Below are 16,388 nucleotides of genomic sequence, written 5' to 3'. Positions count from 1 at the left end.
GTCTATGTTTTCCGTTTCTATGTTGGTTTTGGGTTGCCTGGTATGGCTCTTAATTAGAGGCAGGTGTTTTGCGTTTTCCTCTAATTGAGAGTCATATTAAGGTAGGTTGTTCTCACTGTTTGTTTGTGGGTGATTGTCGCTGTGTCTGTGTTTGTTGCACCACACGGTACTGTCTCGTCTCGTTCATTCGGTCGTTCCTGTTCATGTGTTCTTCGTTTCATGTAAGTTCGTAGTTTAGGTCTGTCTAGTTCGTTTTGTTATTTTGTTTATTTAGTCAAGTGTATTTCGTGTCTGTCTTCGTCTTAAAATAAAGTCATTATGTATTCATCACCCGCTGCGCCTTGGTCTACTCACTCACCGAGGGACGGCCGTTACAGAATCACCCACCAAACCCAGATCAAGCAGCGGGTTAACGGACAGCCACGACAGCAGCAGTGGGAAAAGGAGGATTGGACATGGGAAGAGATCCTGGACGGTAAAGGACCCTGGGCAGAGCCAGTGGAGTGTCGCCGCCCCAAAGCGGAGCTGGAGGCAGCGAAAGCGGAGAGGCGACGTTATGAGGAGGCAGCACGGAAGCAAGGCTGGAAGGCAGCACTTCCCAGGCTAACCGTGGAGAGCGGGAGTACGGGCAGACGCCGTGTTACGCAGTAGAGCGCACGGTGTCTCCTGTACGGGTGCATAGCCCAGTGCGGGTTATTCCACCTCCCCGCACTGGTAGGGCTAGATTGAGCATTGAGCCAAGTGCCATGAGGCCGGCTCTACATATCTGGCCACCAGTACGTCTCCTTGGGCCGGCTTACATGGCACCAGCCTTACGCATGGTGTCCCCGGTTCGCCTACATAGCCCGGTGCGGGTTATTCCACCTCCCCGCACTGGTCGGGCGACGGGGAGCATTCAGCCAGGTAAGGTTGGGCAGGCTCGGTGCTCAAGGGAGCCAGTACGCCTACACGGTCCGGTATTTCCGGCGCTACCTCCTCGCCCCAGCCCAGTACCACCAGTGCCTACACCACGCACCAGGCTTCCAGTGTGTTTTAAGAGCCCTGTTCCTCCTCCACGCACTCTCCCTATGGTGCGTGTCTCCAGCCCAGTGCCTCCAGTTCCGGCACCACGCACTAAGCCATCTGTGCGTCTCCAGAGCCCTGTACGCACTGTTCCTTCTCCCCGCACTCGCCCTGAGGTGCGTGCCCTCAGCCCGGTACCTCCAGTTCCGGTACCACGCACCAGGCCTATAGTGCGCTTCGAGAAGTCAGTGTGCCCTGTCCCTGCTCCCCGCACTAGCCTTGAAGTGCGTGCCGTCATCCCGGTACCTCCAGTTCCGGCACCACGCACTAGGCCTATTGTGCGCCTCAGCAGGGCAGAGTCGGCCGTCTGCCCAACGCCTTCTGCACTGCCTGTCTGCCCAGCGCCGTCTGAGCCATCTGTCTGCCCAGCGCCGTCTGAGCCATCTGTCTGCCCAGCGCCGTCTGAGCCATCTGTCTGCCCAGCGCCGTCTGAGCCATCTGTCTGCCCAGCGCCGTCTGAGCCATCTGTCTGCCCAGCGCCGTCTGAGCCATCTGTCTGCCCAGCGCCGTCTGAGCCATCTGTCTGCCCAGCGCCGTCTGAGCCATCTGTCTGCCCAGCGCCTTCTGAGCCATCCGTCTGCACAGCGCCTTCTGAGCCATCCGTCTGCCACGAGCCATTAGAGCCGCCCGTCTGTCCCGAGCCATTAGAGCCGTCCGTCAGTCAGGAGCCGCTAGAGCCGTCCGTCAGTCAGGAGCCGCTAGAGCCGTCCGTCAGTCAGGAGCTGCCAGAGCCGCCAGCCAGTCAGGAGCTGCCAGAGCCGCCAGCCAGTCAGGAGCTGCCAGAGACGCCAGCCAGTCAGGAGCTGCCAGAGACGCCAGCCAGTCAGGAGCTGCCAGAGCTGCCCTACAGTCATGAGCTGCCCTACAGTCATGAGCTGCCCTACAGTCATGAGCTGCCCTACAGCCCGGACCTGCCAGAGTCCCTCAGCCCGGACCTGCCAGAGTCCCTCAGCCCGGACCTGCCAGAGTCCCTCAGCCCGGACCTGCCAGAGTCCCTCAGCCCGGACCTGCCAGAGTCCCTCAGCCAGGACCTGCCAGAGTCCCTCAGCCAGGACCTGCCGCCCCTTATCCCGGTGCTGCCCCTTATCCCGGTGCTGCCCCTTATCCCGGTGCTGCCCCTTATCCCGGTGCTGCCCCTTATCCCGGTGCTGGCCCTTATCCCGGTGCTGCCCCTTCATTTAGGTGGTTTTAGTTGGAGGGTGGTCATTGGGAGGGGGATACAGAAGCGGGGAGTGACTATGGTGGTGTGGGGACAGCGTCCGGAGCCTGAGCCACCACCGTGGTCAGATGCCCACCCAGACCCTCCCCTGGACTTTGTGCTGGTGCGCCCGGCGTTCGCACCTTGAGGGGGGGGTTCTGTCACGTTCCTGACCTGTTTTCTGTTGTTTTGTATGTGTGTGATGGTCAGGGCGTGAGTTTTGGGTGGGCAGTCTATGTTTTCCGTTTCTATGTTGGTTTTGGGTTGCCTGGTATGGCTCTTAATTAGAGGCAGGTGTTTTGCGTTTTCCTCTAATTGAGAGTCATATTAAGGTAGGTTGTTCTCACTGTTTGTTTGTGGGTGATTGTCGCTGTGTCTGTGTTTGTTGCACCACACGGTACTGTCTCGTCTCGTTCATTCGGTCGTTCCTGTTAATGTGTTCTTCGTTTCATGTAAGTTCGTAGTTTAGGTCTGTCTAGTTCGTTTTGTTATTTTGTTTATTTAGTCAAGTGTATTTCGTGTCTGTCTTCGTCTTAAAATAAAGTCATTATGTATTCATCACCCGCTGCGCCTTGGTCTACTCACTCACCGAAAGAGAGCCGTTACAGAGATGATGTATCCATTACTGTTTATTGAAATACCCACCCTCTCCCTCACCACATCTTGGACCTGTAGTGCCACCAATGAAATCACACAATGTTACAAATTAAGAAACGTATCCTATAAGTATGCTCTACTATCTAAAAATGTTGAGTTAGTGTCTCGAAATGTCAACTTAGTATCTCCAAATTAGTATATTTTTATTACATTTATTTAACTAGGCAAGTCAGTTAAGGACAAATTCTTATTTTCAATGACAGCCTAGGAACAGTGTTCAGCCTTGTTCACGAGCAGAACGACAGATTTTTTACATTGTCAGCTCGGGGATTCGATCTTGCAACCTTTCAGTTACTAGTCCAACGCTCTAACCCCTAGGCTACCTGCCACCCCAAAATCAAAATGTTTTGATAGTATCTTGAAATTTCGACTTAGTATCTCTGAAGTTTTTTACATTTTTAGATAGTATGGGCTTCCATACATATCTTTTTAACTGTTTGGGCTAGAAACTAGCTGTTTCCTCTGTAGAAATGGTGCAACATTGACGCTAACGAATCTGCGTTCGTTTTTTCATTACAACAATCATTATCTGGGTGATTTTCTTTCTAGGTGCACTGGCCCCCCCCAAATTAGAATTTCAGGTCGCACCAAAAAAGTAATTAGGAGCATATGCGACCAAAATGGTCAAACTTTATAGCCCTACGCGCACGCACGCACACAATACAGTTTTGGGAGCGAGTGATCATAACCAGTCTGACAGGCTTAACCATATTTTCACCCCCAGCATCCAGCCAAGCCATACCAGTCATTCTTTTAGACTCGCATCAGCACATCACACCCTTACTCTCTCAAACACACACACACACTTTTATAAACAGCTTTACCTACATAACCACTCAGACGCACCATAAAATGCAATTGATATGGCTTTCGCATAAAAACACACATTTATAACAACACTATTTATGTACTTTCGCAAACACATTCTGAGGTCATATTACACTGCATGTCTTTTACAGGAGACACAGTGGGAAGCAAAGGGAGTGTGACAGAGGAACCATCACAAGGACCGAGAAGAGTGCTAGGATCACAGTCATAGGAGCGGGTCCCACTCGGGTCCGAGGAAAGTTTGAGTTACAGTTGGTATAACAGTCTGCAGTGATCATGTTACAACAAGAACGATCAATGGACAACGCGATGACTATATTGCAAACGTAAAAGTAGTGAGAGACGGTCAACACAGTGATTGCACACTTGATCACAGCAGTGCTCCTACTCTTCTCCATACAGAGGGGCTATGAGACTGAGAAGGAGCTTTTTTGACAGCCAGTTAATACTTGTCCTCAACATCATCACAAACTGTAAGTACTGCAGCAACACACACTGTCCTGCTGTTTAACAGCGTAGGAAGAAGTGGCCCCAAACTGCTGATGTAGGATCAGATATTATTTTCATCCCCCAATGGTTAAGGTTAGCATTGGGGTAGTGTGATTTGATCCCAGATCTGTAGTTAGGTGCAAATTCTACCTCAAGCCTATTTATCACAGTTATCCTATTTACAGTATGTTCATTTCTAAATGTTATACTGTACACGGAACCAATGGAAAAGAAAGTAACAGACAGCAGAAGCAGAAAAGTGAAGTATGCTTGTATCCTGATATCGGTGTGTCATCCAAGGTTTCGGACGATGACCATGGGAATACATTTATGTTCTCATGTGCCAGATTCATTTTTTCTTTTTTATCATTCTTTAACGAGGCAAGTCAGTTTATAACAAATTCTTATTTTCAATGACGGCCAAGGAACAGTGGGTTAACTGCCTTGTTCAGGGGCAGAACAACATATTTTTACCTTGTCAGCTCGGGGATTTGATCTTGCAACCTTTCGTTTACTAGTCCAACGCTCTAACCACTAGGCTACCTGCCGCCCCCATTAGCATAAGTGAAACCAGAAACACAGGTGAGAACTGCTGTAGGGTATATCAGTGGAAGCTGCTGAGGGGAGGACAGCTCATGATAATGGCTGGAATGGAGTGAATGAATGCCATCAAATATCTGGAAACCATCTGTTTAATGTATTTCATACCATTCCACTAATTCTGCTCCAGTCATTACCACGAGCCACGTCCTCCCCAATTAAGGTGCCACCAACCTCCTGTGGTGCATATATATATAACACGTCCATTAAAGGTAGATGACAATTAACATGTTCTGAAGGAGAAAAACTGAATTTTGCCTGAGGGAGAGGGTGCAGCATACAGTTAATGCCCTGGCTGATATAATTGGAAACTTGAGACTCCTCTGTGTGTGTGTCACAGTATATCTAACACTTTTTTACCCGAGGCTAAACCGCTTGCAAGTGGGTTTAGAATGCTGTGAATGTGTTTACATGTGTGCTAAAGCATTTGTGCACTTCAATCGACAGCATGTGTTTGTGAACAAGACAACAGGGCATCTGTGTGCTTAGAACATGTATTCATCTAAAGACTGGATTCTGTCAAACTTGCACTGATCAAGGAAAGATAGACACATAGCACTCACGCATACCAAAGACTGTAAAAATGGGACCTGGTGCGTCTTTGCTTTGCACTCAGCATTCCCGTCCTGTCCAGGGGGTGCACTTGTACATCCAGCTGCCTCACGCTACAGAAACAGGAGATAGGTTCCTGCTACTACGAGCTGTTCCGGATTGCACAAGCCAAAGCTTGACACTTAATCAGCTTGGAATATTGCAGAGCTTTGTTTTTAGCAAGGGGCTATGTTTTAATAGTGGATTTGATCACTGTTGTAGGCATGTCTGTTTGTCAACCACCAAATCACATTCCATTGTTTTCTATTTACTGTGTATCTGTTTAATTTCAGATGCCTGGCTGCTGCCATCGCCGTGGAGAATTTCCATGGAGTCTGTAAACATGAGGCACTTGCTCAAGTGGCGCCGTCAACAGTCCCCTTGCAGTTCTATCATCTACTCTGTGCAGTTCCAGGGGTGAGTCAATCACTTCTGAAACATTACAGGAATGTTCAGACACATTGACGAGAATACTGCTGTTCCCAATACTGCTAAATGGACTTTCTCTGACTTTTTCCACTGTCATCCTTTTACTCTCGCTGATTGGCGGTGAACTGCACACTGAGAATGCAGCCCAGGCAGTGGGCTAAACACCCCCCCCCTTCTAAATTACCCCCCCCCCCCCCCCCCCTGCTGCTAAATAGCACCAGTTGTGACATTTGTCTCTTCTTAAACCAGGCGCTTTGTCCTCTAAAAAAGTCATAAATTGTGTGATGTCTCAAAAACGTCCGTTTTATCAATGCCAATGAGAAGGAGGCAATTATGCAAATATTAGGTAAACAACGCAATGTTACACTTGCTAATTGCGAGCTGCAGCATTTTTTTTTATTTACAAGACACTTTTATCCAGAGCGACTTACAGTTTAAGGTAGCTAGGTGAGACAACCACATATCACAGTCATAGTAAGAAAACCTTTTCCTCAATAAAGCAGCTTTCTTACTATGACTGTGCAATGTGGTTATCTCACCTAGCTCTGGATAACAGCATCTTCTAAATGACAAAAATGTCAAATGTAAAAATATATATATTTTTTTAAATTAAACAAATTTGAGATATCACACTATTTGTTATTACTTTTTTAGAGGACATTGCGTCTGGTTTACGAAGGGCGTGGTAACTGAGAAAACGTAAAGGGTAGTTAACCACAAGCGTGTGAAAATATGAAACATTCATGTCAAAAATATTTATCATGCAGACAAACAAAAGGACAATAAACATTGGCTCTGGGTATAATGTGTCAATATGAGCTGGCTAATGTATTTCCATGTGTTCCGTAGGGAATTTGAGCTGAGGATCTTGAATGGAAGTTGGGAGGACGCGGTTGGTTGTCAGCGCGTCACGCGGACGGAGTGCGACCTGACCTTTGACCTTGGTTCTGACTCAGACTACAACATCCGAGTGCGGGCAGAGTGCGGAAGGCGTGTGTCACCGTGGGCTGAGCTCGGGAGGCCATTCAACAGGAGAGAGAGTGAGTCATTTTGGGATATCTATGTCCAAACACTCTTTTTTGATGCCATGGCAATAGTTGATCGTTACATTCATTTTATCATTCCTTCATCCATCCAAGGAAAATAAGACAAACTGAAGACAAAACACTTACCCAAGTGCACAACAGCCATACAAAATGCCAAAACATTTAAACAAGCGGCCTTCTGGTCATCATTATGACAAAACAGTGTCCGATTAGTATGTGAAAATTTGTTGGACGTTTTAAATCCAGGATATAATACTTATTTCCATCCCTGTATCACAAATGATTGTGAAATAGACACAAATTGCTTATTGGAAATGGGTGTAATGTACACAAATGCTTTATGAAGAAAGAAAATTGCGTTGTGATGAAAATCCTGTAATACACACGAAAAAGTTGGACTTTTTCATGTGCCTGTCACGAATTTCAAATAAGTTGTCACGCCCTGACCTTAGAGAGACTTTTATGTCTCTATTAGGTTTGGTCAGGGTGTGATTTGGGGTGGGCATTCTATGTTTAGTTTTTCTATGATTTTGTATTTCTATGTTTTGGCCGGGTATGGTTCTCAATCAGGGACAGCTGTCTATCGTTGTCTCTGATTGGGAACCATACTTAGGTAGCCCTTTTCCCTCCTTTCTAGGTGGGAAGTTGTCTTTGTTTGTGGCACTATTGCCTTAAGCTTCACGGCCGTGTTTTGTATTGTTTTTGTCGGCGTCATCCTAAATAAAAGGAATATGTACGCTCACCACGCTACGATTTGGTCTACTTCTTACGACGGCCGTGACATGAGTAATTTGTGTCTATTTGTGATAGTTTGTTGCTTATTTCGGCTTTTCATCTAGGATGAATTTGCTGCACACTATTGAGGAAGAGAGTTGTCTTTTCAGACCCACATGTGTTTGACAAGAGCTGATAATCAGATAAGGCTGTACCAAAATGAACGAATGGCGGGGAACAACCTAATTGCACATTAGACGAAGCCTTCTCAGTATGCATGAGCGTAGTATGTTTCTATTTATTCCGTTTTTACTAAACAGTATGTTATAGGTAGTGTGGTTAGCACACAGTATGTAGTAGGCGAGAACGATTTCAGACACAGCCTATGTTTGTAACTTACTATGACTTTCATCTTCCACACAGCAATCCTGACGGTGCCAGCTATAACTGTGACCACCATGGGAGATGCCCTGCAGGTGACTTTCAAAAGCCTTCCCCTGACCGTTGGAGTGACTGTGACTATCTGGAAGAGAGGCGAGTTGGTCAGGGTGAGGATATTACATGTACAGTATATTATAGTCTTGCAGGGATTTTTCTGCCATTGAAATCCTTGGGCGGGCCTATAAGCATTTTTTCGGGTCACCTATGTTCAAACAGTGTAAAGAAATATATATATAAGATACAAAAAAAATACAAATAATTACCAAAATAAAAGCAATTGTCAGGGACAATTGAAAATTCAAAAAGCAATGAATTTAGCAGTTTTGATTTTATTGTTATGTTTGTGCAAAAGAACACAATGTCAGCCATGGAAAAATTCATAGAATTGCAGGAAATAAGCTTTAAAACAGCAACAACAACAAAACTGCTCTCCTCTCCATGGCAGAATATGTAGTATTGAAGGAAATGAGATTTAAAACTGCACCATATTCTCTCAACTCCATGGCAAAATGTGTAGAATTGCAGGAAATGTGCATTAAAACAAAAAAAACTTCTCTCAGCTCCATGGCCAAATTTGTAGAGTTGCAGGAAATTGGCATAAACATTTTAAAATGTATCTACACAGCCAAGACGGAGACCTCAAAAATGTTCTCTAAAATTCAGCCGCCCCTACGGGACAACAGCGGCCATTGCCACGCCCCCTGCCACACCCAACACCTAAGCCCCTTTTTCATCTAGAGCAGTGGTTCAAACTTTTTATTGTCCCATATCCCTTCAAACATTCAACCTCCGCTGTGTATCCCTTCAAACATTCAACCTCCAGCTGCGTACCTCCTCTAGCACCAGTGCAAACTCTCAAATGTTGTTTTTTGCCATCATTGTAAGCCTGCCACACACACTATATGATACATTTATTAAACATAAGAATGAGTGTAATAATAAATCATTTTGCTCTTTATTTAACTATCTTACATATAAAAGGTGAGCCTGATTGGGCATATTGGGTTCACCTGGTGTATGACTATTTAGGTCCTCTGTGGACTGGGCTGGTTGCTCAGGTCTCTTGTTTTGTTTAGTGATTAAACATTTTAAAATATATTTAAAACATTTTTGGGCTGTGTAAGCTTCAGTAAATGTTCTGGATTTATCCTCATCTCTGCCAGCTGTGTTTCTCTGGACCTGTGTCCAAGTTTGTACGAGACTTATTGTCACAAATTCGATGAGGCTCTCTTGTTCAGATATCGGTAAGTGGACTGGAGGCAGGGCATGAAAGGGATAATGAATCCATTTGTTTGTGTTGTCCGTTTCAGGAAAGTACCTGCGTAATTGCACACCCAACTCACTCAGGTGCTTCGCTATATCACATTTGACATTGTCTGTAAGCTTGAATTAATTTGCACACAAAAAATCATACAATGATGGAAAGACCTGTGTGTTGTCCTTGTTAATGCAGACAGAAAAGAGCTCCAACTTCTTAATCATAGCCTCAATTTTGTCCCGCACATTGAATATAGTTTCAGAGAGTCCCTGTAATCCTAGATTCAGATCATTCCGGCAAGAAAAAACATCACCCTGAAAGGCCAGTTGTGTGAGAAACTCGTCATCATGCAAGCGGTCAGACAATTGAAAATTATGGTCAGTAAAGGAAACTTTAAGCTCGTCTCTCAATTTAAAATAAACGTGTCAATACTTTGCCCCTTGATAACCAGCGCACTTCTGTATGTTGTAAAAGCGTTACATGGTCACTGCCCATGTCATTGCATAGTGCAGAAAATACACGAGAGTTCAGGGGCCTTGCTTTAACAAGGTTAACCATTTTCACTGTAGTATCCAAAACATTTTTCAAGCTGTCAGGCATTCCCTTGGCAGCAACAGCCTCTCGGTGGATGCTGCAGTGTACCCAAGTGGTGACGGGAGCAACTGCTTGCACGCGCGTTCTCGTTACCACTCCACTATGTCTCCCTGTCATGGCTTTTGACCACCAAAGTCCATTTGATGTCATAAAACTGTCCAGTACTTTAAAAATATAATCTCCTGTTGTCCTGGTTTCCAGTGGTTTGCAGAGGAGGTCTTCCTTAATTGACCCCCCCATAAAAGTAACAGACATATACCAGGAGCTGTGCCAGGCCTGCCAAATCTGTTGACTCATCCAGCTGTAACGCATAGACCTCACTAGCTTGTATGCGAAGCAGTAATTGTTTCAAAACATCTCCTCCCATGTCACGGATGCGTTGTGAAACAGTGTTGTTTGATGAAGGCATTGTCTGTATAGATTTTTTTTGCCTTTTCCCCCAGCATTGTCCCAGCCATATCTGCGGCAGCAGGAAGAATTAAGTCCTCCACACTAGTATGGGACTTGCCTGTCTTAGCCACTCGGTAGCTCACCATATAAGATGCTTCTAGCCACTTCTTATTAATGGTATCTGGTTTTTTTATTCATGTCTTACTACTCGAAAGTCATTTTATTCTCGCTCAAAAACTCCTGTGGCTTATAAATGGACTGTTTGAAAATGTGAAAAAAAGTTTTACATCTGAATTACATTTTTATTTGGCGTACCCCCGACGGCGTTGCACATACCCCTGGGTTGGGAATACCCCTGGGTTGGGAATACCTGATCTAGACAACCCTGTCATGTATTGTGTGTTGGGAGAGATTGGAGCTTGTTGTGTGGGAGATGCCTAGGGATTGGAGCAAGGGATTGGTTTGGAATTGGTCCTAAAGGTGACCCGCTAGGTAGAACGATAATGACCTCCTCCTATAAAACTCACTTCAAGCAGTGGTTGAGTTCTCTCTTCAGCAGCGTCTCACTGTGCTCTGTCTTCTAGGGCAAGTCCTCCTTGCGTGTGATCACAGTGCAACAGAATCCGCTCTACATCGACGCCCTGCAGGAGGGAGCAGTGTACTGCGTCAAAGCCCAGGCCCATCTGGACACCCACAGCAATAGCAGCAGCACTGACACACAGTGCGTCTCCATCACAGGTGGGCTGCAAATTATAATACACACTCATAGACACACACGTACAGTACATCTGCATGTGCTCACACATTCTGTTCAATGTATTGATCATTTATTGATCCTTCAAACCAGATAGACCTTTGGCAAATGGTCGTTCGAAACAGATGATGCTTTTTTTTAAACACACACACTGATCAGGCAATGGTATACTTTACCATTATGTGTACCATGGAAAGAGATCCGAAACATAACGTCTTGTATCTAGTTCATGTGCGCATACATTTCAAACACACACCAACCACACACACATAGGGATTCTCGATCGTCTCTGTGCACTTTGTAACAGTTCTAGCTTTCTACTGGAAGAGTAATGCATAAAAAATCTGCAAATCATGGAAACATAACCTTGCGATGGATACAGACGCCTTGACTTTTTCCACATTTTGTTACCTTTTAAAGCCTTATTCTAAAATTGATTAAATCGTTTTCCCCCCTGATTTGATCTACACACAATAACCCATAATGACAAAGCATAAACAGGTTAAAAATAAAGAAAAGAGAAAAAAATACCTTATTTACTACTACTTTGCTATGAGACTCGAAATTGAGCTCAGGTGCATCCTGTTTCCATTGATCATCCTTGAGATGTTTCTACAACTTGATTGGAGTCAACCTGTGGTCAATTCAATTGATTGGACATGATTTGGAAAGGCACACACCTGTCTATATAAAGTCCCACAATTGACAGTGCATGACAGAGCAAAAAACAAGCCATGAGGTCAAAGGAATTGTCTGAGCTCTGAGGGGAAGGGTACCCAAAACATTTCTGCAGCATTGAAGGTCTCCAAGAACAGTAGGCATCAAATCAGTTTAAAGTTTATTTGTCATGTGCGCAGTGTGCAGTGTGGAGTGCAATGGAGATTGCATCATCTGTGGATTTGTTTGGGCGGTATGAAAATTGGAGTTGAGTCTAGGGTTTCTGGGATAATGGTGTTGATGTGAGCCATTAACAGCCTTTCATCATCATTCTTAAATCCATCATCCGTCATTCTTAAATGGAAGAAGTTTGTAACCACCAAGACTCTTCCTAGAGCTGGCCGCCTGGCCAAACTCAGCTGCAGAGTTTGGCCAAGAACCTGATGGTCACTCTGACAGAGTTCCTCTGTGGAGATGGGAGAACCTTCCAGAAGGACAACCATCTCTGCAGCACTCCACCACACAGGCCTTTATGGTATAGCGGCCAGACGGAAGCCACTCCTCAGTAAAAGGCACATGATAGCCCGCTTGGAGTTTTCCAAAAAGCACCTAAAGGACTCTCAGACCATGAGAAACAAAATTCTCCAGTCTGATGAAACCAAGATGGAACTCTTGGGCCTGAATGCCAAGCATCACATCTGGAGGAAACCTGGTGGTGGCAGCATCCTGCTGTGGGAGGGACTGGGAGACTAGTCAGGATTGGGGGAAAGATGAACGGAGCAAAGTACAGAGAGATCCTTGATTGAAACCTGCTCCAGAGCGCTCAGGACCTCAGACTGGGGCAAAGGTTCACCTTCCATCAGGACAATGACCCTAAGCACACAGCCAAGTCAACAAGTCAACAAGTCTGGACAAGTCTCTGAATGTCTGAGTGGCCCAGCGAGAGCCCAGACTTGAACCCGATCTAACATCTCTGGAGAGACCTGAACATAGCTGTGTAGCAACACTCCCCATCCAACCTGCCAGAGCTTGAAAGGATCTGCAGAAAATAATGGGAGACTCCCCAAATACAGGTGTGCCAAGCTTGTAGCATCATACCCAAGACGACTCGAGGCTGTAATTGCTGCTAAAGGTTCTTCAACAAAGGACTGAGTAAAGCATAGGTGTCAAACTCATTCCACGGGGGGCCGAGTGTCTGCGGGTTTTCGCTCCTCCCTTGTACTTGATTGATGAATTAACATCACTAATTAGTTAGGAACTCCGCACACCTGGTTGTCTAGGGCTTTATTGAAAGGAAAAACCAAAAACCTGCAGACACTAGGCCCTCCGTGGAATGAGTTTGACACCCCTGGAGTAAAGGGTCTGAATACTTATGTAAATGTGATTTCCCCCCCCCCCCATAACTTTGCAAAGATTTCTGTAAAGCTGTTTTTTCTTTGTCATTATGGGGTATTGTGTGTAAATTGATGGAAAATGTTTTTAATCCATTTTAGAATAAGGCTGTAACGTAACAAAATGTGATAAAATTCAAGGGGCCTGATTTCTTTCCAAATGCACTGTATTGCGCTCTCGTGCTACATTAAGGCTGTATACTTCACCTTAATAACAGTAAGACAAATATTGTCACTGTGTTCAAAGGTCCTGGACCTACCTGGCTGAAGCCCACTACAGTGACTGTTATCGTGGTGATATTGGCCGGCCTGGTGTTTTTTCTCTCTTGGTCAGTAACCCACTGTAGCCCAGAGGCCTGCTACGCCTATTTCCGCAAGGAGCCACAGCCCACTGCACTGGTGAGTCCTGCAATGATTGGTCATTATCTCTCTCTCTCTCTGCCCATGCAAGGCACTGTTGAGCATGAGTCCAGTGCCTGTAGACATATTGTAAACTTTGATGTTTTCAAAGGAGACCAAAATACAATTGCAATCTCTCTCTTTTCTCGGTTCCTGATATCTGTAGCTCCTTGATTGGCCTCTCACAAGAGTCAAGATCTATCCCCAAGATGAGCTTCGTGAACCAATCCACGCCGTCCTTTTAACTGAGCATCAAAGAGGACTGAGCAGCAGTGAGCCATCCAGTCAATTGGATAAGTGGACACAATCTATATGTTCAGAAGGCACAGACAGACCATATCAAGTTTGATTGATACTGTAGGTTAATAAGAATGGTCAGAAGTGATGAGTCTGGATTGGAGAAGTCAGGAGGCCGGCAGTTGCTCAGAGGGAGACAGAAGGATCCTGTGTGGCTCAGTTGGTTAGGGCAATGACGCTTGTAACTCCAGGGTTGTGGGTTCGATTCCCATGGGGGACCAGTATGAAAAGTGTATGCACTCACTTTTGTAAGTCTGCTAAACTACAATGTACAATTAAGTATTTGTGTTCTAGATAGGTCCGAGATGTATATGGGTGATTCTACAGAAGTGGTGCAAATTGCAGTCCCACCCCCAAAAAAAACTGTTACGTCTCCAAACTTAGGAACTTTATTTACATCATGATATGTTCTAATTCAATCTAAGACAATAACAAACATATTGTTAATTAATATAATACAAAGTCATTGTTTATACACTATTTCTATTGACAGGTGGCTATTCCAAACCATGTCTCCTAAACTCCATGTTTTGAAAATAAAGCAATGAATGATTTTAGTAATTTTTATTTCAGTTGAACATCTTGACTTGTTTTATTGAACGATACTGATCTAATTATTAGTTTAGTTTTCGGTAGAAAAGATACTGATCTCACTACCGAAATACACACACTAAAAGCCTGTAGATTGAATGTGCCTTGAGCTCTACAAATATCACCAGGTGATGGGATTGCACCCCTCTACGTGGCCACATGGTGAGTAGTCTGTCTGCAACGATTTTGGAGAAAATCAGTGAGCAAGTTGGTAAATCTTCATGTATTTTTAAGAAGTGTCACTACCTAATCTAATATATCAACAAATATGTAAAGTACGGTTTTGGGACAGAAATATACAGTATGTTTGCTGGGATGTACATCTGTCCAAATGAAAGATCGCCCTCCATATGTTAGCTATGGGGATTCTTTATTAAAGGCCAAAATAAGTCAAAATTGTCCAAACTGAAATGGTCACAACCCAAACAATTGACACCATTAGTGATGCGTGGGTCAGCTGTTGGGTCAGCTGTTTGTTCACCTGCCCGCAATTGCTAATGTAACGGATGTGAAATGGCTAGCTAGTTAGCGGGTACGCGCTAATAGCGTTTCAAACAGTTACGTCACTTGCTCTGAAACCTAGAAGTAGTGTTGCCCCTTGCTCTGCAAGGGCCGCGGCTTTTGTGGAGCGATGGGTAACGATGCTTCGTGGGTGACTGTTGTTGATGTGTGCAGAGGGTCCCTGGTTCGCGCCCGTGTTGGGGCGAGGGGACGGTTTAAAGTTATACTGTTACATTGATGCTGTTGACCCGGATCACTGGTTGCTGCGGAAAAGGAGGAGGTTGAAAGGGGGGTGAGTGTAACGGATGTGAAATGGCTAGCTAGTTAGCGGGTACGCGCTACTAGCGTTTCAATCAGTTACGTCACTTGCTCTGAAACCTAGATGTAGTGTTGCCCCTTGCTCTGCAAGGGCCGCGGCTTTTGTGGAGCGATGGGTAACGACGCTTCGTGGGTGTCAGTTGATGTGTGCAGAGGGTCCCTGGTTCGCGCCCGTGTCGGGGCGAGGGGACGTACTAAAGTTATACTGTTACACTAATAACCCTTCTGCAACCGGCAGACTGATAAATGTACCTTTTTAGATAGGCTTATGTTTCTGCTTATAATTATAGGCATTTTGGGAGTCAACTTGTCTATATTTAGATACATGCAGCTTCTCTTCTGTCATTACTTGTTGCCCTAGAATACTAAATAAACCCGTGCTCACCTGAAGTTCTCTTTCGTCTCTTCTCTCACGCAAAACGTCCCCAAAGATGTGTACGGACCAGGGAGAAAATGAAGTAAGATTGTCTGTGCGAAAATGTTCAAATGACATCCGTTTGACAGTTTTCAGGAATTAAAAGCTGTGAAAACTACCCAACATGTTTCTGATCAAATGTCAGTATGGCTTGGATGCATATTTTGTGGTTGAAAAATACTATCCGCTTTTATGATGCTGATAAAGATAGCACCTTTACAGACGGTACCTAAGCGTGCATTCATTCTCTCAAGACACTGAAATAAATAAATCATATTTCTTCACTCCATAGTCAAAATGTACATTTGGTGTATAATTTTACTGCAAGAAATGCTTAATTGTGCAGGAGTTAATATTATATTAGGCTACAGTCAGTGTCCAGACTTCAGTTACTTCTATTGAACCCATTTGAACAGTAGCCTACAGTTCCCTTGATGTGCCATTTTGAAGTCCCGTCTTGTGACTGTCAAATTTGTATAGCGCCTCACAATCATCACACATAACATAGCCGGCCGGCACTGCTTTTCACCCTCTTTTGCCACTTCACCAAATATTTCCCAGCCCTCCCTTCTATATATTTGAAATTCTCGATTTTGCAGCTTTTCTCTTATTGAATTAAACGCCAACATTGTCCTTTTTGCCTCAGTGGATCGACCTTAACCTTTTCTGCCCAAGTATTAGGCAATTGGTGTTTATTTGGCGAGTGTACAGTTAGGCCCTAAGCTTAGGCTACACACTAGCGCATGGGACTGAGGGTTTTAAGCCAAC

General features: G+C 45.0%; 1 protein-coding gene across 1 annotated transcript; it reads left to right on the top strand.

Annotated features, from left to right (window-relative positions):
• Window positions 1-3,655: 3,655 nt before the first annotated feature.
• Window positions 3,656-14,373, top strand: crfb16 (cytokine receptor family member B16). The gene is made up of 7 exons (XM_071362631.1): window positions 3,656-4,218; window positions 5,719-5,842; window positions 6,704-6,894; window positions 8,038-8,162; window positions 10,882-11,035; window positions 13,347-13,498; window positions 13,665-14,373. Exons 1-7 carry the CDS (start codon window positions 4,155-4,157, stop codon window positions 13,845-13,847), a joined length of 993 nt encoding a protein of 330 aa, XP_071218732.1. The 5' UTR covers window positions 3,656-4,154; the 3' UTR covers window positions 13,848-14,373.
• Window positions 14,374-16,388: the final 2,015 nt, after the last annotated feature.

This window comes from Salvelinus alpinus, chromosome 23 (assembly GCF_045679555.1).
Source record: "Salvelinus alpinus chromosome 23, SLU_Salpinus.1, whole genome shotgun sequence".
Lineage (NCBI taxonomy): Eukaryota > Metazoa > Chordata > Actinopteri > Salmoniformes > Salmonidae > Salvelinus > Salvelinus alpinus.
This window is presented reverse-complemented; position numbering and strand designations above follow the sequence as displayed.